Source organism: Agelaius phoeniceus, chromosome 3 (genome assembly GCF_051311805.1).
Source record: "Agelaius phoeniceus isolate bAgePho1 chromosome 3, bAgePho1.hap1, whole genome shotgun sequence".
Lineage (NCBI taxonomy): Eukaryota > Metazoa > Chordata > Aves > Passeriformes > Icteridae > Agelaius > Agelaius phoeniceus.
In genome coordinates this window covers 84,765,214-84,788,170 of record NC_135267.1, presented here as the reverse complement: position 1 = coordinate 84,788,170, position 22,957 = coordinate 84,765,214, and the positions used below count along the sequence as shown (strand labels likewise).

The following is a 22,957-nucleotide window of genomic DNA, read 5'->3' as shown; positions in this document are numbered from 1 at the left end:
GCGGCAGAGCCGTCCCCCCCGCTGGCGGAAGTGGCGTGACGGCAGCGCCGGCCGCGGCAAGATGGCGGCGCCCAGCCTGCTGCACGGGGGGCTGCGGCGGATCTTCTCCGGGCTCCTGGGGAGCGGCTGGGCCGCGCCGCCGGCCCGGGCCCTTCGCCAGGGTGAGTCCGCAGGGGGCTCTGCACGGCCCCGCGCCCCGTTGCCTCGCCGCTGTCCTTGAGAGATGGTCGCGGTCACTGTAATTTGCCCGCTCCTCCCGCCCCCTCCCAAATGCTACTTCTTTCAGGCTGCATGGGTCTCATTGTGGCTTCCCGTCTCTTTTTTCTTTTGCAGTCGTGGAGGTGACTGAAGGCAACACGACCACAGTAAGTCCCTGCACCCCTTTTCCTTGGTAGCTGCCTCTGCCGTGGTTTCTCGCTCCTTCAGCCATGTGTGTGTCCGTGCCCTACCCATAAAGGAGAAACGGGGACGCTTTTCTGCTTGAAAGACCTCTCAGGGTATCAAGGCAGAGCCAAGGCAGGGATTTGCTGCGAGTGCGGGTTAGCAGTGGAGGGTTTGGCTGCTAAAGGACAGGATTGTCACCTGTTGCTGGTGACAGGTACCTCCAGTCAGAGCCCTCATGAGCACCAAACCCCTCACTGCGGCCCGGGTAAAGTCGGGATCCCTGACCAGAGGCATTCAGGATATAAAACGCTGGAGGCCATTCTTCAGACGGTTCTGTTTCCTAAACTGATGCCATTTGGCATCGTCTTGAGTGTGGACAGACACTAGGGAGGATTGCCAGTGGCTTTGTCACTTCATCCTGTGCTGGCAGTGTGATGTGGCATTGCAGGATGTGTCTGTACCGCCTACATGCCACACACATTTCATGCCTTTGATCTGTGTTGTGTTTGTTAACTGCAGTGTGTGCCATACTGGCTTCAGGTGATACAGAGCTTCCATATTATAACACACATGGTAAAGAAAAAAAAAAAGTGAAAGGTGTTTTCAAAGGAAGACCTTAAATACTAAAGGAAAACTGCTCCTGAAAATGAAAGCAGAAGTTCTGAAGTAACTGATAAAGAAAAGCATCTTCTTAGCTACAGTTTAAGGCAGGAAGGAAAAGATTAAAGCAGTAGAATTAGAACTTTGCATAGTTAGCACCATCTAATGTGTTATACTTTTATCAAGAGAACTGTCATTTTTTAGAAGCACAGAAATTACTGAAAGGGAAAGGAGATGCATTATTCTGCTCACATTGCATATGGCAGTAGCACTATATGTCTTGGTTGGAGAGAGATAACACAGAAGTTTTTTTAAAATATGTTTATTTACATACATGCATATTTATATATATAAATAAGATGAGAGTGAAGGAGGAATTTGGAAATAGCTAGAAGAGAGTGCACTTAAATGTTAATCTGTATATATATAAATAATAGGAAAGAGATGGACCATCCTAAATCTGCTTGTTGATGCCTTTGAAACTGCTAAGTATTTTTGTCAGAAATATATTTTGTTGAAAGTTTTGTTGTATTTGTGCTAGCAGACATTGTCATGTGTGAAACCTGCATGGACCAGATAACTTACTCTATTTGATACTACATATCTAAAATATATGGCAGTTAGCAAGACTGTCGACAAAAAATAAGTTTAAGGTGTGGTAGTAGGTATGATGAAAAGCATCTATTTCTTGCCTTCAAGTGCAAAATTACTAATCTTTGCCCAGAAACCTGAAGAGAAGAGCTTGCAAGTGTGACCTGAGGTTGTTTTAAGCAAAACAACAGGGGAGTATGCACACCAACAAAACACACTCAGTGGATTGCTGTATTTTGCACTCAATCAGTTTCAAAGGGGATGTAAATTATATTCTCAAAAGTCCAAAACGTTAACTGAGGCTTGAAGTAGAAAAAGTAAGCATTACATTAGCAGAGCCCTTTTGAAAATAACTCTTCGTGGAGATCTGGATATATTTGCTGTGTAGTATCCTAGCATCAGTCTGGAATCCATCAATGCCCCTAGATGAGGAAGATGTTGTTAAAAATTGTGTAAATTGACAAACCAGAGGGCTGATATGTTTCTCAGTGTATCCATTGGTCACTCCATTTATCCTGCCAATTCTACATGAGCCTTCTCTGAATCCATATTTCCCTGATCATCTTTCTGTGCCCTTGTTTTTAATCAGTATTGAAGGAAGTGTTTGATGTGAACCAGTTGATAAATCCCAAAGAAATACAGATTTAATCAGCATACTGAGAATGTAGAGCCCCTACACTCCCTTTTAGATGTTTAATAGAAAATTAGCAACTGAGTGGATTAACAGTACAGAAGTCCTCAGCAGTTGGGAAGTAATTGCCAGAACTTGTACAATGAAATTTATCTCAAGAAAAATTGATGTTGACGTAGCATTCTGAATCTCTATTTATTTCCAAGATGGAATTACAGTCATAGTACAGTCTGAAGCCAGACTGGCAAGAATCAAGACTAGATACACTGGCTTCCCTGAAAATAACTTCACTGATTAATAGAAAATTTGATACTGGCCTACATCTTATATTCATAGCTAAGTATTTGTTTTTGTAAAATTGGTTGTTGTACTTGTGGGGGGAGGAATCTTACTTAAAAATTGACAATTTTGTCTGAGGATCTGAGGATCTGAGATGTAAACTACAAGTAACTTACCTGTTTCTGTTTTATCATCAGAAAGGCAGAATTCTGGCATATGCAATAGATCTGTGAGTTCAACTAGATGACAGTTTCCAGTGCACACTTACAGGAAAGGTCATGCTTTTCTCTTCCCAGGTTTTCAGGCACAGAACCTGATGTTTTCTTAAAAGTAATCTTGCATTCCACCCAGGTTTTCTTTTCAAACTCTGGTGCTTGCACACTGTGAGGCTGGCAGTTAGTGTTTGGAATTGGCTTTTAATCTTAATTTGACCAGAGGAAACTCAAATATCTTGGAGAAAAAATAGCTTAGTTTTATTCTCTCTTCATTTGGGTGCAATTTGAGATAGCTCTTGTTTCCATTTGTAAGTCCTCAAAAAAGAAAAAAAAGACAAGTGCACATGCAGATAGACTTTGCATTTCTAACACATCTATGAATAGGAAACAAATTTGTCAAGTTCTTCCTTTACACACCTTGTACATCTCTTTGCATGTTACTTGTGAGAAAACTTGAGTATTAGATGCCACCACTTTATAGTCATGTACAAAATATAATTTTATAATCTCATAAAAGAATTGTTCAGAGAATTAAATGGGATAAAATATCGATATTATAAAATAAATCTACAAGCCCCAGAGACATTTCCTAACTATCCTTTCTTAAATTTAAATTCTGCTCAGAGTTTTCCCTGCTGGTGATTTCTAATCCAGCAAGCCCCTATATGTTTTCAACTATAATATGCATCTGCTATGCTGTGGCATTCTCATATTCCCTGAAGAAAAGTTATTTTAAAGCTTTTGGCTAAAGGGCCTCTACACTTTCAAGGCATGGTGGTTCAAAAGAGTACTGCAATAAGTGGAATTCAGGTGAATATGAGAACTGCACACTGACTGTCGACTAGTTTACATTTAGAAAAACATACACAAGAATTTGCCAAAGGGTTTTCTTTGCCCTTTGAATTTGTCCTTCTCCCCATAGTCTGTGGCATAAGCATTCCAAAGGACTTGTTGTATCTCTATAAAAGTGAATTAAATGATGCAGGTACTGTTCCCCTTACATCCTCACACTGTGGACTCGATGAAAAGTATTCCTTGAGTCACGGGTGCAGGTAGAGCTGTAAGCTGTGCCTGATCATTGCATGCTTTGAATTGTTTCCTAGATTGAAGGGAGAATTATAGAGGATGCTGAAGCACCACCTCCTCCAAACCCCTCTGGCCAGTGTCCGATCTGTCGCTGGAACCTGAAGCATAAGTATGATTATGTGGTAAGTTTAATGAGGGAATTCCCCCAACCCTCATTGCTGGACAAGTATTGCTCTCAGATCTACACCCCACACAGCCTGTCCCTCTTGAGTTTTCCTGGGTGTAGTAAAGATACTTAACTCCAGCTCTGCTTCTCTTGAGTGCAGCAAGAGCCTCCTACACAGTAATTGTATGCCTTGGCTGATGGTGTTCCCGGGAAAAAGCATGAGCTTGTATCAAATAGGAGATTTGGAATTACTCACACGGCCATCTGATCTGAAAAGGCCATATAGCTCTTCTGTGCTCTTCTCTGCCTTTCACTATTGCACTTCCCAGAGAATCAAACTGGAATGTAGCATTTAGTCAGTGGATACAGGCCTAGCTCCAGAGAGGCCAGAAGACTTGAATAGGTCACTTATATGACTTCAAGCACTAAGATTTCTTATTTGTCATGTTTCATTAAGTTAGTAACTGTTTCATACAGCTTTTGAAACTTTATACGTATGAAGGAGCATACATTTTTACTTACCTTGCAAGAGAAAAAAAACCAAGTTTTATTCAAGCATTTTGCAGGAAATGCTAATGAGAAGGTTATTAACTAAGGAGGGGATAACTAACACTAAACCTAGAATATGGGAAGGAAATCCTGTAGTACTATAAAACAAAAGCACAACAGTCACAAACGCTTCAGAATAAGAAGCATGATATAGCAGATGCAGAATGTAACTTTACAGGAGGTCACTCAGACACAGAGTTTACAAAAGGACTAAATTACCCCCTTGCATGCTCAAAACCCAGCACTGGAATTAGAAAAGAAGAAAAACAGACAGGAACATGCTGTTACTAAGATAAGGCAACAGAAAACTCAGAATAAGCTGATGTCAATAGGATTAGAGAGGGGGATACAAATATATTGGAGAAAAAGAAATGTTTGTGGGAAAGTCCATTATTGAGAGGAGAAGGGGACTGAAAGCCACTTTGGTTGCAAAATGACTGTGCTGCTTGTGTGTAGTCCTAGTGCACACACGCAAAGGAAAAATTATGTTTTACTATCTGTATATTGATGGCAATTTGCAAATGTAAAACAGCAGGGAAAAACAAATACAGAAATAACTTAAGCATTGAATTAGGTACAGACCAGCAGGCCTGTATTGCACGTTGCCTCAAGGTCTTGAAGGAATTAGCTAACAAATACATTACTTCACTCACAGGATTTTTTTAAAGCATAAAAAATAATCCTAGGGAATCACCAAATGGTTTGAAAACTGTAAGTGACATACTAAGTAGATAAGAGAGGAAGGAGAATGATACTGATGATTACTGATTGGTAAATAAAACATTGCACATTCCAAATAAAGGGTGTCAGCTAGGACTAAAAGCAAATAACCTGTTGGATAGGACTAATTAAGATTCATGAATTATGAAGAATATGAATACAGCAATAGTACAAGACAAAATACTTGCAATTACTCCAGACAGGTGAAACAACAGGTGTGAGGTGTAAATGATATACATTGTCTTTCAAAGCCTGTGTTGCAGAAATAGAGGCATTTAGAATCTGATGTTGTCAGTGATTCTTACTCAGGCTGGGTACAATATTAAACAGTGAAATAAGTTGGGGGCAGGGGAGTATTTAGTGTTTCCTGGCTTGGTTTCTCAACAACATGGGAAACCTGGATATACAGTGAATTTGCAGATCATAATAAATTAGGTGAAATGACAAATACCATTTTGTAAAGTACTACAAAACAGGATCATGTCTGTTTTGTGGGGCCCGTGTTTGAATGCGGAGATTCCTTGCAATTCTTTATCATGGTTACTGAATTGTGTAGTGATCAAAACCAACTTGTTACTTACTCTGGAAAATACTTTTTTAAGGTTCATATCATTTTATGTGACTTATAAATGCAAGACATAAACAGCATCATTAAACTCAGTAATTCTAGAGATTTACAAAAAGCATTCCATGAGTCACACATTTACAACCCTTGAGAAACTATAAACTGATGTTCAGGATGAAATAAGTTATGGCAGTGGATTACATCTTAGAAATATATATGTAGACTTACATAGATTCAGTTCCTGCTGCCATGTGTGGTAGAAGACTCCACTGAGTATCCGGAGAGATAATGCCATCAAGAACCAAAGATGTTTTAGATTACGTGATTCTGTAGAGTCTGAGTTCCAGGATTAGAAATTGGTCACAACAGACAGTGTGAAACATGAGTTTTACATGTGTTTGTACGTGAACTGAGTTATGAGTTTTCTTCCACACTTCATTTTGATTCTTAGATCCTGATTTCTACTGTGCATTAAGGAGGCAAGAGAAAATGAAATGTGAAGAGAGATTCTGCAGCCAATCTTGAGAATCATTACTAAGATAATTTCTTATCTAAGATGAGAAATTGTGGTGCTGGGAGGCAATCTATGAATGTAGATTCATCTCAGCTGTCACATAGATTTTGAATGCATGTGCATCTAATGTGTATATATTCAGTCCTCTTTCTGGACAAAGAGCTAAAGAGAGCACTGTGAAGTGGTATTTTGAAATTGCAGACATTTCTTACATCATATTTAGAAGCATCCCTCTGTGGGGCTGATTAGAACTAGGAGAAATTTGAGTTCTGGGGTAGACCACTTCTCACTTGTCCCTTATGTTTTTGAATGCTTTGTACTAGTTGCATATTTTCAGGATTTTCAAATGTTAAAATCTCCCTTTTCTGCACTAAAGTACTCTCTGCTATTTTATTCTCTGCTGCAGCTGTGGTGAGCAGCAGAATCTTGAGATGCTTTAGTGAAGTGCAGGCATTTAACTCTGTGGGCAATTAAACAGTGGGACATTTTTCTCAATGCTGGTTAATTGTCCTAAATGTCTGTAAATTGAGAGCAGCTATTTTTGTTAAGATATAGCCTAGTTCATACAGCATAACCTATAAGATGAGCTTGGTGAGAGCTCGTCTTATAGGTTATGCTGTATGAACTAGGCTATATCTTAACAAAAGATATAGCCTAGTTGGCGGTTCCTTTGAGATTGATAAGCTGAGATCAGTCTGTTGCACAGAAAGGAAAGTGTGAGCTTTTTTGCTTGGGATGCTTGTAATTGGACTGAATGAGGCACTATGAAAAGGGAAGTGTTGAATTAGCCCCTGAGGGAGTTGAGTAATATGACCTCACAGGACTTTCCTTTTGTCCTGTGCAGCTAGCACAGTCTAAAGTAGTGGCATAATGAGTTACTCTGGCTGTCAGAGAACTGGGGGACCAGTGTCTCCAGAGCCATTAATCAATTGAACAGGCATTGTGAGCACTAGCAGGTCATGATTCCAACCTGCCTCAGCTATGGTGTAGAGGGCTGCAGTTGTCTTTCCCAGTTCAATCCTGATCCTCTGGTGTGGCTCAGGGTAACAGAGCTTAATATATAAATTCCCACAGTTTGTGGTCTGCATGTGTCTGTCTGTCCAGTAAAACTGAGATCTCAGTTGATTTTTTTTCATATCCATTGGAGATAAAAATATTCTTTTGGTCATTGTATGGATGCAACTAGATTGAAACCTGCAATTGTTTTACAAAATGTGTGGACAATGGTGTGCAGTTCCCAGGAGTAAGGCAGAGAGGAAAAACTAGATTCTTGTATAACTGAAAATAATGACTGACAGACTTCTCTGATACAGCCCAGTAGTAATTTGGCTGCACAGATAGAACTGTTCTTGTGGTAAATAAAAGTTTTAATGAATCATGTGTCAGTCAAGGATCCTGCTTTTGCAAGTGTCTGCAGACATTGAAATGCAGGTGCCTCTGCATTTTGGTTACCATCTATTCACAAGAATATGGGGTACATAGTGCTCCATCTAGCAAGTTTGTCGAGCCCTTTTAGAAGTGGAGGCTAAACTTGTTTTTCATTTCCCCCCCTTATCCACTTCAAACATCATTAGTTTGAGTAGGCAGTAAATATGTCATCTTGCTTTGGCAACAGTTAGGGGAAATCAAACTGCAGGCTTTGCCTATTAGCCCTAGATTAATTCAGTCCAAGTTGTTTTCATCAAATGCTGCAGATTACAGGGGTGGGAATCTGGGTCCAGCCTCATGGGAGCTGTCCAGTGATTAAAGCAAATCAGTGGTTACAGGCTTGGCTGTCCACTAGCACAAAATGTGAATTGCATGGAACATGACGGCACCATGAGAACTTGCCAGACATATTTTTTAATTTGACCGCTCCGTGTACTTGTTCACTTCCCTCCACAGCTGCCCCATGAAGTTGGCTGTACCTGTCTACTTTGTCCCAGTGGTAAGATACATCTGTGTGAATATTCTGGGAGAGGCACCTGGCCTGTTAACTGTGGGGAATCTTCAGAAATGGACAAACCTTTGGTCAAGAGTGCAGCATTTTGAGCCAAGCAGCATGACTGTGATTTGGAGCTGTAGCAGCTGGGACAGGACTGATGATTTCAGTCAAGAAATGACTGCCACACCAGGGTGTTGGTCAGTTGGTGACACTGTTCTCTTGATTTTTTTTTTTTCCCCATAGGGAGAAAAAAATATTATCTCCATTTGCTTCCCACCACCCCCTTTGCATGGAAACACTTGATAACAAGCCTGTGACTCCATGAGGTGTGGTGGTAATATGAGAAATCACTTGGACCACACACACACCCTTCAGAAGAGTGTGTGGCCTACTTAGGCTTTCATGGCTGCAAAGACTGAAACTGCCTCAAATTTGCCATCAGCTTTCTTCTTCCTCTTCTCCACAGAGTAATGCGGCAGGCTAGTAGTATGGTCTTGCAAGTTTTTCTCTTTCTAGGTACTTAGAGCTGAACACTCCTTTTTCACTTAGGGAAGTGTTATGTGCTAAATGGCAGATTGAGCTGTTGGTGATTTGAAGATTCAAACAGCTAAAAAAGAGGAAAAAGGGGGATAGAGTCCTGCTCTGATTTCCTGAATCCAATCCAGTGTATTTCAGGAGTGGTCAAAAGTCAGTGTTCTTCGACATTTTGGTTGGCCTCCATCCAGTTTCTACTAGTGCAGCTGGCACCATCTGGTGCCCTGGTTACTGTTCTCCTTGGCAGGGCCATGTTTAGCTGGGCTGAGGGATACTCTGCTTCCGTTTAACCATGGATGGCCTCCCAGGAGCCTACTGCTACTTGCTCAGCTGACTTTTCTCCTTTGGATACAGCATAGTTCTGTAGGGTGCCTGGTCAGTAATTTTGTATCAGTGAGGTATTAAAGTCAATGTCTAAATGTCAGTGGGCCTACATGACATGCCATATTTTCAAAGGAGCTGGATCTGAGAATCAGTCTGAATGTGTTCACTGTAGACAAGTGGATCTAGAAAGCAAGAACTATGGGAAGAGGGAAGCTGCATGTCACGATTATATTAGTGACGACAGTATTGATTGGGGGTGGGAAGGACAAAAACAAACCACAGAACCCCCAAACAAATAAAAACCCTCAACATTTTGTCTATAACACTTGTAACCAGCATTTTATCCCAGGTGACTGGAATGCATTTTTTAAAACAGTAGGAAGGAGGAGCCTGAGAACTACTGATCTATCAGCCTCACCTCTGTGCCTAGGAAGATCATGGAACATCCCCCTAGAAGCTGTGCTAAGGCACATGGATGACAGGGAGAAGATTTGATACGGCCAACAAGGCTTCACCAAGGGCAGGTCCTGCCTGACCAACCCAGTGGCCTTCAGCAATGGAGTGACTCCATCAGTGGGCAAGGGAAAGGCTTTAGATATCAATTATCTGGACTTCTGTAAAGCCTTTGATGTAGTCCCCACAACATTTTTCTTTCTAAATTGGGGGGAGATAGACTCAATGGCTGGACTGTTAGATGCATAAGGCGTTGGTTGGATAGTCACATCCAGAGAGTAGTGGTCAGCTGCTCAGGTCTGAGAGACATCAGTGACAAGCGGTGTGCATCAGGGGGTCTTACTGGGACCAGTTCTATTTAGTACCTTCATTAATGACATAGACAAAGGGATTGAGTGCACCTTTGTGAGGTTTGCAGATGTCACAACTGAGGGATGGGATGCCATCCAGAGGAACCTGGACAAGTTCAAGTGGGCCTATGGGAATTTCATGTGGTTTAACAAGAGCATGTGCAAAATGCTGCACCCAGGTCAGTGCAGCCCTCACTATCAAGACAGGCAGGGAATGAACAGATGGAGAGCAGCCCTGGGAAGGACTTGAGGGTGCTGGTGGAGGAGAGGGTGAACATGACCCAGCAATGTGCACTCACAGGCTAGAAACACAATTCTGTCCTGAGGTGCATCAAAGAGCAGCCAGCAGGGCAAGGGAGGGGATGAACTTGATGATCATTAAGGTCCCTTGCAACCCAAACCATTCTTTGATTCTGTGACAGCATCTGTCAGAATCCATCATTACCAGAAGGGTGTCCTAAATTCTAGCAGCCCCCTTGACAGCTGGTTTTGTGCAATATGCTGGGTGAATAATTCCTAGTTAGCTAGATTTCTGAATACTCACTTTATATTCACTCGTGATTATTTGCTTTTGCAAGGCCAGTAAATGAAGGTAAGAATGCTCCAGGGAGCTCTTTGTAGAACAGCAAGGGTGGGGGGTTAGCAGCAAGTCTGTGAATCTGTGAGCTGGCAGTCAGGATCACCCAACATGGAAAGCAACAAGTACTCTTTGTTCTTGCCTGGTGCCCTGGCTGAGGGGTGCAAAGTTCTGCCGTGCCTCGTTTGAACTCGCTCTGTCCGGACGCTCGCTGGCTGCTCCCCTCAGCCTGCAGGCAGCCTCTGCATGGTCCTGCTGCCTCCACTAGGAACATACTTACAACAGCCGTGGAGAAGTAAACTCAACCAGCAACAAGTCTGTTGAAGGGGAAATAACAAGTGGGAAGTCTCTGGAGTCCATTTGGGCCAACTTATGCTGATGTCAGGATGTCAAGAATGCCTGCTTATATTGGCCTGAGGGGTATCTTTGAATACCCCCTTGAGGGGTATCTAGCCCTGGTGTTGTGCGTGGAAATGGAGAGCATGGATCTGAATCCTGGGCTGTTGTACTGTGTACAGTTAATGGGACACTTGTGCAACAGCTGTTGCTGCTGTGTTTAAAAATTTGTCATTCCAGCCCTGTGATACTATCTGATCCTAGAGATCCCTTTAAATAGTTTTTATTAAAAAGGCTGCTTTACATTTCTAGGATTTTTAATTTTAAAGATCAACAGCAGCATAGTCTAAATTGTTCTTGAATCACAGACAAGCCCTCAGCATGCTTTGAGTGCTCCTTTCGTGCACCATGACTGTCACAGCCCCACCTAATGCACGCACAGCTGAAGGACTGACTGCAGCAATTTATCCTATTAGTCCTTTCTCATCAGCACATATTCTTTTCTTACATAAAGCTTCCTCATGCAACATCTTAGACCATTTCCCTGCTCTCCACCCCTCTGGAGAGACCTGAGGGAAGCTCTACCATGGGAAACTAGATAAAGTTTGAGGAGTAGATAGCAGAGAACAGTCCTGCTCTGAGGGAACAAGGAGGGAGTCAGAGGTGATCTAACATATCTGTGAACTTTAGGACAGCAGCTGTGATGGCATTTCAAGTTGTGTAAACAATATCCATCTGTAGGTCTTGTGTAACTCTTAGTACCTAGGACACATTATCTTAGCAAGAATCTTGGAGCAAGTAGTGAAGCAGTGAAGGAGCAGGGATTGCAGCTGACATCATGTGTTTACACTAGTGAAGTCAGGGAAAGACTCAAACCATCTGAGTGACCTTACTAAGCTAAACTGGCAGGCAGTGATAGCAAGCAAAAGCCACTTGTTGCCAAGCTGCAGACAAAATGCGTAGGGAGGAATCATTGTTTGTTTTATATTGTTTTGAGCTTTGTACACAACACAAGGCTCAGCACAACACCTGCAGTCACAGCAGTGAAGGTAGCTGGAGAACTGATGGTTTTGCCCTTCTCTCTCTCTCAGGATGTCTTGCTGCTGAGTCAGTTTATCCGTTCAGATGGAGGGATGCTGCCACGAAGGGTCACAGGCCTCTGCTTGGAGGAGCACAAGAAGGTTGCTGTGTGTGTGCAGATGGCTCACCGTGCAGGTACATAACCCCTGACTGTAGGGTACCTACTGAACCCTTTGAGAGGGGTCTCGTGCCCTGTTGGTATAGCTCAGTGAGATGTCATTGTCCAGTCACCCAGCAAACTTGTTATGGTCCCAAGTGCTGGGACAGGGTGATGGAACAGAGAATACTTGTTCTGCTTTCTCTGTGTCCTGACTCTTGCCTTGACAGCAGACATTTATCCCTGTAGATGAGACAAGTGTTGCAGAAAGATCTAGGAAATGGCTCAGTCTCCAGTAACTAATGATTAAACACCTGCTTCTGAAATTACTTGATTTACCTAAGCTTGACCTACCCCATTAGTAACGTGCAACTCTGCCATCTGCTATGTGATGACTTTTTTACTTTTCCCAGGTTGACACAGTCAAGAGTGTTGTGCTGATCTTTGTGCCTGGTACCTGAGTTGTATCCAAGTTAAATGGACTGAGAATTTTAATAGTCAGATTTTCCATCCTGAAGATGGAATCTGATGGGACACCAGTGCCCCATGTCCTCTGTAAAAGCCTCTGTGATAAGCCCAAGTGACAGTGTCTTTGGTGTATATTTCCTCCCTATACCCAGCACAACTTCTCAGCTTCTCTGGCTGGGGTGCAGGTTCAGCAGTGACTGAAGATAAAATACCCTTTCTAATGTACTTGAGCTTTTGTTGTGCTGTTGCCTGGCTTATGAGGTGTAATGTGACTTCTGAATGCAATAGAAGCAAAGAGACGCTGCAAAATATTCTCACATCTTTTTCTGTTTCAGGTTTGTTGCCAAACCATAGGCCTCCACTTCCTGAAGGGCATGTTCCCAAGAAACCCAAGCTGAACAGGTGAATAGTCTTGTCTTTCCACATTTCTCTTATTCAAGAATAAATTGGAAAGGGAAAAGCAATTCCTTACAGCTGGGTGAGAAATGCCTCAGGCAGCAGGGTTCATAAAGTGTACTCAGGATTTTGGAGAAGATCTGACACAATATTCTCTTGGCAGTCTTTTAAGGACAAGTTGTATCTCATATAAACCATTTATTCACACAAGATTAAAACTGCCACACATGTTAGAGTCTGCCTGCCCTTCCTCAGCTGTGCTCACCTCCTCATCACTAAAAATCAGTAAGGCAGTCACAGGAGGATGCCACAGATTGAGTCACAGCAGTGCAGAGTAGCTGAGGTTGGAAGAGGGAGGCCTCTGAAGATTATCTAGTCCAAGCTCCCTGCTTAAGCCAAGTTGCCTAGAGCAGCTTACTCAGAACTATGTCCAGCCAGGTTTTGACTATATCCAAGGATAGACTTCCTCCAGATTCTTCTGAGGGCAGCTTGTTCCAGAGAACCAGCCTCATACAAGGTAGCGTTTCTTACATTCAGACAGAATTTCTTTTTTAACTTGTGCCCATTGCCTCTTGTCCTGTCACTGAGCACCAGTGACAGGGAAGAGCCTTCCCTTCTCTTCTTTACACTGTCCCTTCAGGTACTTGCAAACATTGGTAAGACCTCACTGAACCTTCTTCTCTCCAGGCTGAGCAGTCCCTTCTCTCTTAGCCTATTTAGCCCCCAACAGCAGGAGGGTGCCCAGGCAGCGATAGCAGCAGTGAGGAGGGCGGGCTGAGCGGCCAGCAGGAGCTCATGGCAGGTCTGTTACCTTCTGCCCCATTCCGGTTTCCTCCAGTCAGCGATTCGCCCTCTGCCCGCTCTTCCCCCTCCCCAACCTGAATGGCCCCTGGCCTTTGGTGGGCAAAGGGAAAGCCTGCAGCCGCCTCCTGCTCCGTGCTGGGCGCTTGGAGGTGCTAATCCCCTGTTTATAACCTCACACTTTGTTTCCATGGGGATGTCAGAGCAGTGTACGAACCTCGCATTAGCAAACCGTGGGGTTACCAGAGGCCATGGGGCTGTCGCTGGGAGAGCTTAGACAGCAAGGCTGGAGACTCCTGCATTTCAGGTCTGATTCTACAGTGGAGATTTGAGAGAGGCTCCTGGAAATGCTGGCAGGCTGCATAATGGGTATCAGTGAGGGTCAAATTAGAGGACTCTACATTTGATGCAGCCCTGTAGCCATCAGATACTTCAACTGCAATAACTTCTTCCTTGTGTCTTACAAGTCTTGAGTATTCTTTAGTATCTCTGTCTTATCTGGCAGCTGTGGGGTGGAGCATATTATCTTGTTAGCATTCACATTGCAACCCTGAGTAGCAGGTTGAGACTGGAAATGGTAAATGCAGTATCTTGCTGAAATCACACCAGGACTCCAGATCTGATGCCCTGACTCTTACAAATTGTTCTATAGACCTTTAGTAAGAACAAGACTGAATACCTCCGGATACATTCTGCATGCAAGTAGGTGTGCTACACCTCTAAATTAATTAAATTAGAGATTACTGCATTGCTAGCCCCTCCCTACACTACCCTTGTTTTTCTCTTCCCAAAGAGGGAATGTAGCAGGCCCAGTGGAAGCAGTTTAGAAAAAGAGAGCAGAGCTGTTTGCTGACAATATGGAGTAGTATTGAAGAAGGCAGACCTTGGGGTCTGAGTGGAGATAAGAGAATAAGATCAAGAAATGGGATTGAAAGTTTTGATGGTGGGGCTGACACTATAAAAATGTATCCCAAGAACTAGGATAAAGTGCAGGAGTAGTTCAGGAGTTCTGTTCTCCTGCTCCCTCATAATATTGTCTTATCAGCCTGTTGGAAGGGGAAAGCTCTGTGTGTTGGAGCCTTGCAAAATCTTGGCCATTTTGTAAGAATTTTGACCATGTGAACCCCCACCTGTACTTCCCTCGTTGCTCTCTGGAGCAGTAGCTGGCATGGCATAAGGCAGGAGTTACAAATTGCTTCCTTCCTCTAGCCTGAAGTGCACCCACATGCTGAATGACTGAAGTCATTTAGCTGGTACTTATTTTGGGAATGAAGCCAGAGCTCTTATCAGAAGTTTCCCACATAAATGACTTGTCCAAGCTTACCTTGTCTTTGCCTCTGTACTTGTTTCCAAAACTTCCTGTGAGTCTGCAGTAACTTGGGAAGCACTCAATCTGTGGTGCTGCTAAATGCAAGTGAACTGACAGGGGAGAAAGGTGGCAGAAGTGAGCTTGAACTTTGGAGTAAAACAAGCTGCCTTGTTCAATAATAAAGCCTCTGATTTGGCCTTATCATAAAGCAGAGCAGTAGGGCTCAGGAGCTCAGTCCCTGGGTAGGGACCGGGTGCCCGAAGCTGGCTCGCTCATGCCAACGCCGCGGGGCTGCCATCTAGCAAGCATGGTGATTATCAGCTCTATAGTGATTGCAAGCTCTCAGGATTTCAGCTCTGCTTGCTAGGTAGTGGTGCCCTGGGCTGGAGGCTGCAGCAGACGGAGAGAGAGGAGAAGGCGCAGGCTGTTCCACAGAGATGGCTTTATTGGGGAGGTCCGTGAAGGGTCTCTGCTCTTCTTCTTTCTCCCCTAATGGGGCACAGTATGCTTCTTTTATAGGGTTGGAAAGGATCCAAGCTTGACCAATGGTAAGGGGTTAACATGACATTGCCTTATAGGGTTACAGAGATAGGCGGAGGAGAGGGAAACAGGAATTTTCTTTTGCTGTTTCAGCATTCCTATTGTTCATATCCTCCATGGTGCTTTTCCTAAATCTATGGGGTTTACTACAGTTCAATGCCATCAGAACATCTGCATCATCCTCTAAACATGTAATATCAGGGCTATTCACCTGACTTAGCTTGTTCCTTCATTGTGTTTATGTCTACTGGTTTTTTAAGTGCCAAGAAGACATCAACAGGATCTAAAGAGAGCCCATTATAGCAGGCAGTGCATTACACAGTTAAGTGATGTGTTTTCCAAATCTTTGAGCTTCATCTCTTTTTGCGATCACTGTATTGGCTGTTCTAGCCATCTTTACCACTCTGCTTAGATGAGAGGTAGCAGTGCCTTTCTGCATTGCTGCTATGGCCCTGGGAATGTCAACAGGGAGAAACTGAGATGCCTCATAATATGTTTGGGCCCCTTGTTAAAGCTTTTCCAAGACAAGCACAGGTAATGTAAGCAATCTGTTGTCTGTCTCTTTACTCTGAATGGAGAAAGTTTTCACTTTTGTAAAGGAAGGGCTTCTGAGAAGTCACTGTCTACTCCAGATGTTACCTCACTCACTTCTGTGTGAATTTGTAATGTCTGGGAGCTGCCTGCCATCTTACACTGAGGTGAAGAATGTTTTGCTTATGGTAGAGCTCTTGACATACTACACCATCAATGGCTAGAATGACAGGACTAAAGCCTAAGATAGCCTTAGGGACTGATTCCGCTCACACCACCTGAGACTGAAGGAGATTCATCACTTCAGTGTCAATTGGGACTCAGAGCCCAGTGCCTCTGCCATGATACAGAGCATTGAACTACTGCATGTAGACTAGGAGCAGCAACTCTGGTCTGGCTGAAGTGTGGCACATTGCTTCATTTGGATGAGCCATCCCTTGCATTTTTTTTCTTGTTTGGCAAAGTTCTGGTTGGTGCTTCCTGTGGCCAGGCTTCTTCCAAGGCCGTGTCAGTATTTTTGAGAGCAGCTTCATTTGTTGCCAAAAGAGGGACAAATGAGCCTGATGAAAAACTGATGTGTCCCTTAGACAATGTGTACATTGTCTAAGGCCAGCTACACAGGAGGAACTCTATGGCTCCTGGGCAAATGTACTAAGGAAGTATATAAAGGACTGAGGAGCTGCATTAATGTATACTTTTGAAAGCACTAAAAAAAAAGCTGTTCCTCAGTTATATTTTTACTGCAGTTGTGGCTGTCTTGGCCAGAATGTGTGGCCCATGTCACTGTCACCCTGATTAAAGTGAGCCTACTTCAAATCCAAAGAGTCTGGCATGCACTGGCTAGCACCTAGCTGGGATTAAAAGGTATCATGCCTCCATATGGAGCTATCAGCAAACTGCCTTGTTTTAACAAGGGTCAGGGGTGCTGACATGCTATCGATTTAGTGTTGTGAAGTGTGGATTTATCATGCAGAACCCCTCTGCCTCTCAAGAAGGTGCTCTTCTGGTGCTTATTCAGTGATGTTTTCCAAAAAGCAGAATTCCTGCTCTGTTTTCTGAACTGGTTGTACTATCTCAATTGTACGAACTTTGGACATTCCCTTCTACATGCCCCAGATTTCTCTGCAAAGCGATAAGGATTTCCCTGCTTTGTACTGGGTCATTTGGCAGCTGGCCTTCCTCTACCCACTCCATCTCCTTATCCTGTGTCCACTTCTGGAATTCAAGAGGAGCAGAATGCTTTGAGAATATCTGACTGCAAATCCTGCCTTGTACTTGGTTATATAGCTGTCTAGCATAGTATGGAACATTCATCCATGATGTAATGTAACACAGAGGAGGAGATTGGGAACTGCAGAAGAAGGCAGAAGATGAAAGTGAAATGCTAAGCTTTGTGGTCAGCTAAGCTGAGGGTGGTAGGAGATATATAAGAACACCTTGTGGTCAGAATTCAACTGGGGAGCATTCCAAATCTCCCTCTTCTGTCCTCTGCAGTTGGAACACTGTCCAGGTGAGACTTGCCATGATATTTCTCATTTCTTGGACTTCAGTTCTTTGCCTTTTTGCTTTCTGCCTGATTCATTGTTGATAGTGATAGCTCATGAATGTTACCAGTTAACTGCTTTACTAGCTATGCTGCTTTTGAAGAATTGGCCGTGGGAGTAACCCACATCATCCATGAACTCTTGAGTCTCATGTCCTCACCTTCTCTTACGTATCATTTGTCTGCAGAAGTTGGACATTTAAAACAAATGAAGTTTACCCTGTCAATGCAGAATTACTCCCTACAGTTAATTTTCCTCATGTTTGGCCCAGTCTGGGGCTTTCACTCTTTCCAGGGGATCATTTCACAAGCAAATTTGTCATGCAGCCAAGGATTGTTCCCTCATCCTCAGCCTGTATTCTCCCTTTCAAAACTTCCTGCTGTTATTTCTGCATTTGTTCATGCTCCAGCCTGGCATGTTCCAGTTAAGTGCTGCAGCAACAAAATATTTTCACTAGCCTGTGAGGCTGAGGAAGTTCTAAGCAATTTCACCAGCATTGTGTAGGGTGACAGACTGTTCCCATACTCCAGAGTAATGTATGTGCAGGCCACCACACACCAGAGCCATTTGGGAAATAGTCAAGCTCAGCTGTAGGTCAAACGTCTTCCTTTCAGTAATGGAAACCTGAATAGCTCAGCAGTTTTCTTTTCAGCATGGAAGTTTTTGCATGGAAAATGTGGACTAACAGTCTATCCAGAACAGTCCCTGAATTCAAGCCAGCATCTAGATGCTCTTTTAATATGAATATAGCACTCATGTTCTTCTGGCAAGTCCAGAGTATTGGTTAAAGCACAACACTGTTGTGAAGTTGTTCCCTATCCAAAAGGACGAGGGGATATCACAGGTTCCCTGACTCTGGGCTCTGTCAGCAAGAGGTGCTGTAAGATTATGGAGTACTTGATTTTGACTGCTCAGCTGCCACTCCATTTCCAGCTTCCTACTGGAAGAGCATAACTTGGCACAGATAGTATCCAAGTCAATCCCGCCTCCATCACCTGAACTGGAGGAGTTGTTCTGTGTTAAGCAAGAGGCAGGCTCCCTACAAATTCCTCATGAATTACAAAGTTCTCAGGCTCTGTGGACACCTCTCGTCCCTGGGAGCAGAATCTGGTTTCCCTGCTATCAGCATTTCACTCCAGCAGCGTGTGGTTCCTCTCATCTGCATGGGAACTGTGTTGTGCATAGCATGTGTATTCAAAAGCAAAGAGCCAGAGGGGCTGCAGGTGAGCAAAGCCAAGAGGTGTCATGGGAAGGGATGTGGCAGGGAGGAGGCAGTCTCGCCAGCACTTTGATCGAGTGCTTCCTGCAGTCTGTAGCCCTCTGCCTTCTGCTCTTAATCCAAACAAAAGCCATATTGAAAAAATTCAGTGAGGGTTCAGAAGTTCAGACTTGAATTGTACCAACATGGCCTTTGCTTGAGCTGTGTATGTGGTTTTCCCATTTCCCTTACCCTGCACATGAAAGCCTTGTGCCTGCTCCTAGGTCTGAAGTGGCAGCCTCCAAGTGGGAAGGCCTGCCCACTGAATAGAATCCATGAAAACAGACTTCCACATGCTACAGAGATTTTAGGCTATTACAAAGACCACAGGTGAATTAACCACAGTTGTTTCCATCCTGATTATATCTTGCCATTTCCCATCAGGGAAATCCCACCAGAGTTCCTATCACGTTTTTTTTGCATAAATTTGTGCACTTGGAGTCCAGGAATTCTTGTTCTTGCTCAGGACCCTGCCTTAGTCAAGGGGCCAAGCAGAGCCCTGAGGTGAGTCACAATTCCCAAGACTGGCAGTTATGTCCCCCTTTGCCTAAAGCGGGAGCTTTGCACACTGAAGTGACAGGTGAGGACACTGTGGACCAGCCTCATTTGGCATCCACCTGAAGAGTCTGTCTTGACAACCTTCAGCTACTCGAGAAAATTCAAACACTCTGCCAGTGTGTGTTTGTAGGTGATCCTAAAAACTCCCCAAGACAAACCTTATTAAGATACTATGAAAAGTAGGGGCACTTGGTGAGAAAAGGGTGTACCCTACCTTACATGGATGGCACAGTTTGCAGGGCAGTCCTGTGTGCTGAGCTTTGGAGCTCTCCTCTCTGAATTTTGTGGATTGTTTTTACTCACAGAAAAAAAACCCCAAATCTGTGAAATCAGTAGGAAACGGAGTTAGTCAAAGAGGAGAAGGAACTTTGTAGACTGACTGCTCCCAGGCATTAGGCTTTTGCACTGCTGAATCAAGGTAAAAGAAAAAAAAAAAAAGAGGCAGCAAACAAAATAGGACAAGTTTGAGTTTGGGACAAAGCAAGTATTAAAAGACCTAAAAGCAAATGTGCTCCAGGAAGGGAAAGCGTCCAAATGTCTGTTTCAGCTAACAATGAAAAGCCCCAGCCTGCAGTCCCCAAAGGAAGCAAAAAGCCTGGACCAGAGGGCTGGATTAGACCTGCTCAAAAGAGAAATAACAAAAGCTTTAAAATCAGGCCATTACTAAATCCTCCTTCCTATGCAGAATTGGGGTGTGCACTTCCAGCCCCCACACAGAAACAGAGGGATTTCTTAAAAAGCCACTGTCTGTCTAAACCTGCATACAGCATTGATGTGTATCTCACATTCACACATTCACTACTCTCCCAGTGAGATCATTTATTATCACAGGAACACTTTCCCGTAATCGTGTGGACACGTGACCAGAATTGCACTTGGCACATTGATGCATTAAAACAATTTGGGATTTTTTCCCTCCTTTTCTGTAAGTGTAGTCTTGCAATAGCAAAATCTGTGCTACAGCACCCCCCTTGCAGCAAGGGGAATATGAAAAGGAGGACCTAGCCCATGTGCTCATCTAATAGCTCTACAGCTTCTCCCAAAGAAGCTGTCTTGCCATAGTCCTTTGCCACATTCCAAACTGGGGACTGTGTTTGGTCTCTCTGAACTCCCCTCGCATGTGAAATTAGAGACAGGAAAGTCTCTCCCACTTCCTGTCCCAATGCTGTTATGTAAGGGATTCCACTAATGCACTAGCATAGCATTACAGGTCAGAAGGGATGAGTTTAATGCACGTATAGGAAAACAAGTGGCTGGATCTTGCTATGTGTCGTCACCCAGACCCCTCCTGCTGGTACTTCTAGGTGTTTTAACTGTCATAAACTCCTCAAAGCAAAGCATTTTGAAAGTGCCTTGATTTCAGAGGCAGAAAGCTCCACATGTGATTAATTTTTCAGTTTGTGCTATTAGGGAGAACTGAGGAAGAAAAGCGCTAAATGGGCTGCTGTTCTGCAGTCTGTAGCTGTCTGGCATAGCAGGCTTTCTTTGTAGCTCTCAGGAATGTGCCAAATGCCTTCAAATAAATGTCTCTGTCCAAAGTTCTTAATATTTCAAATTTGCACGATGCAAATAAAAGGTAACAAAGCTTTTTGTGGAGGGGATGAGTGATTGAGGTTACATTAAGACCATGGGATTACTCAACAGAGGCGTGCAAACATTGCTGGACAAAGTTTATCAGTCTGTTCCAAATTCTAATTTGTTGGAGCATTGTTTGTACAGATTATGCTAAGGTTTTACTTTGGATCTTCATTGTCTGAAAAGACTCCTCTTTCTCTAAAGACCTCTATTCCCCTCTCTACTGGTAGCAAAAGATTTAAAGCCTAACAAAACTCCAGGCCACCCAGCCACAGGGTAAGATTTCCAGTAACTGATTCTGGATCTGAAATCCCCTGCCTGTTTGCAAAGCCAAGTCTAAAACTTCAAATGGTAAAAAGCAGAGGATATTTGCCAGATACTGCTCTTCACAGAGATTTGTAGTTGTGATGATAATTCCATTTTAATACCTCTTACACTGTAGGTGCTGACTTCCTGCACTAGCAAGCTCTTACAGCATTGTACAGAGAACACTAGAGCAAATATGGACAAATAAAAATACAAGACTAGGCCAGAAACCCATTGCATGCAGAAGTAATAGCTAATTATCCCCCCAAAGTAAATGTATTCGTTTTTAGAAGCTTTCTCACAGAATTTAGCCTTTGTAATTAGTTTACCTTATTGAGACCAGCTGTTGAAATAACACTTCCCCTAGAGGCTGGATGCATTCAGTCTTGGACTTAGTTGCAATGAAGGGATTTGGCACTCCTGTTTCGCTGCAGGTGGACAACTTGCCAGCAGCCTGGAGACTACACCTGATTTGTTTTGTGAAAATGGAAGCAAGCAGGTGCCAGTGGGTTCAGTAGAGAGATGAGCTTGGAAGTTCCAAAACAAACAAAAATTCCTTTCCCGTGGTCCCTTCTGAATTGAGAGAGCTCTGCTCATAGTTATTCCTTTTATAAAGATGTGTGTTAGGGAGGCAAAGGCTATAGTGCCTTGCTTCTGCTTCAGCTGGAACATTTTCTCAGTGATCAGTCTCAAACTGAAATGTGTTTGTGTTGTTTTGACAGGTACCTGACCCGCTGGTCCATCAGATCTGCAAAGCCCATTTGGAAGAGGGGCCCTAAGTGGTGCAAAAAGCCCTACCCAGTTGGACACCCTTTGCTGAAGGATAATATCAAATATACACAAAAGCCTCTCTGTTTAAACCACTAGTGGCCAGAACTAGCATAGTCAAGTAAGCACATGTTGTCCACTGTTCTGCTGGGGTTTTTTTCAAGTTTGTCAATATCTCCAATTTTCTTATTCCAAAATTGTCTTTAGTACTCTATATTGTGTCCAGCTGTAATCTTTTCCTCTGGGAGAATACAAGAGCCATCAAAGCAAAGTTCAGTGTGTGGGATGATTTGATAAAAGCAAGGGTCAAAGGCTTCTACCTCAAAGCCAGAAAGGATCTGTAGGCTTTTGTTTCTTTATGTTCCACAAATAGGTTTGGAAAAGGATGTTTCCTTCTCTTCCCAGCAGTGACTGGTGTTTCCCCATTGAGGTGTGTTTCAAGTCAGATTTGCCTCATTTGGGCTTTTGTACCTGTGACACAGATGGAAGAAAAATTTCTCTGCAGCACTGTATTTTCTCAGCAGTAAAAGAAATTGTTATTGACTACTGAAATTAATTTTTTATTATTATTATCATCTGTTCTACCATAATTTTCAGCAGAACACCTGTGGCAGTGGCAAAAAGGTGTGTATCTTACGTGTCCCCTGAAGAATTCCTGGCTTATTTTTCACTCCTGAATCTGGCAAATACACAGTGTTGACATCCTTGATGACCGCCTGGTTTTTTTTCCCCCTGGCAAATAAATTTTTCATAAATCTTCCCTGTCAGTGATATGGTTGCTTCCTGGGATAGTTTGGAACTGATTATCCATCCTGTAACTAAAAGGTGGCACCATTTATCTCCCTTTGTAGTACACATACAGATCTTCCACCTAGTCACCATTGCTAATTATGGGCCTGGTATGAAAGGCTCATTAAATTTATCATGGTCATTATTGTTTTGGCTCCATTTCTTTGGTATTTATCTGGGGGCTACAAATCAATACAAA

General features: G+C 43.3%; 1 protein-coding gene across 1 annotated transcript; it reads left to right on the top strand.

Moving 5' to 3' along the window:
• Positions 1 to 22,729, top strand: MRPS18A (mitochondrial ribosomal protein S18A). The gene is made up of 6 exons (XM_054630340.2): positions 1 to 161; positions 334 to 365; positions 3,804 to 3,908; positions 11,830 to 11,953; positions 12,719 to 12,785; positions 21,924 to 22,729. Exons 1-6 carry the CDS (start codon positions 62 to 64, stop codon positions 22,066 to 22,068), a joined length of 573 nt encoding a protein of 190 aa, XP_054486315.1. The 5' UTR covers positions 1 to 61; the 3' UTR covers positions 22,069 to 22,729.
• The last annotated feature ends 228 nt before the right edge of the window (positions 22,730 to 22,957 follow it).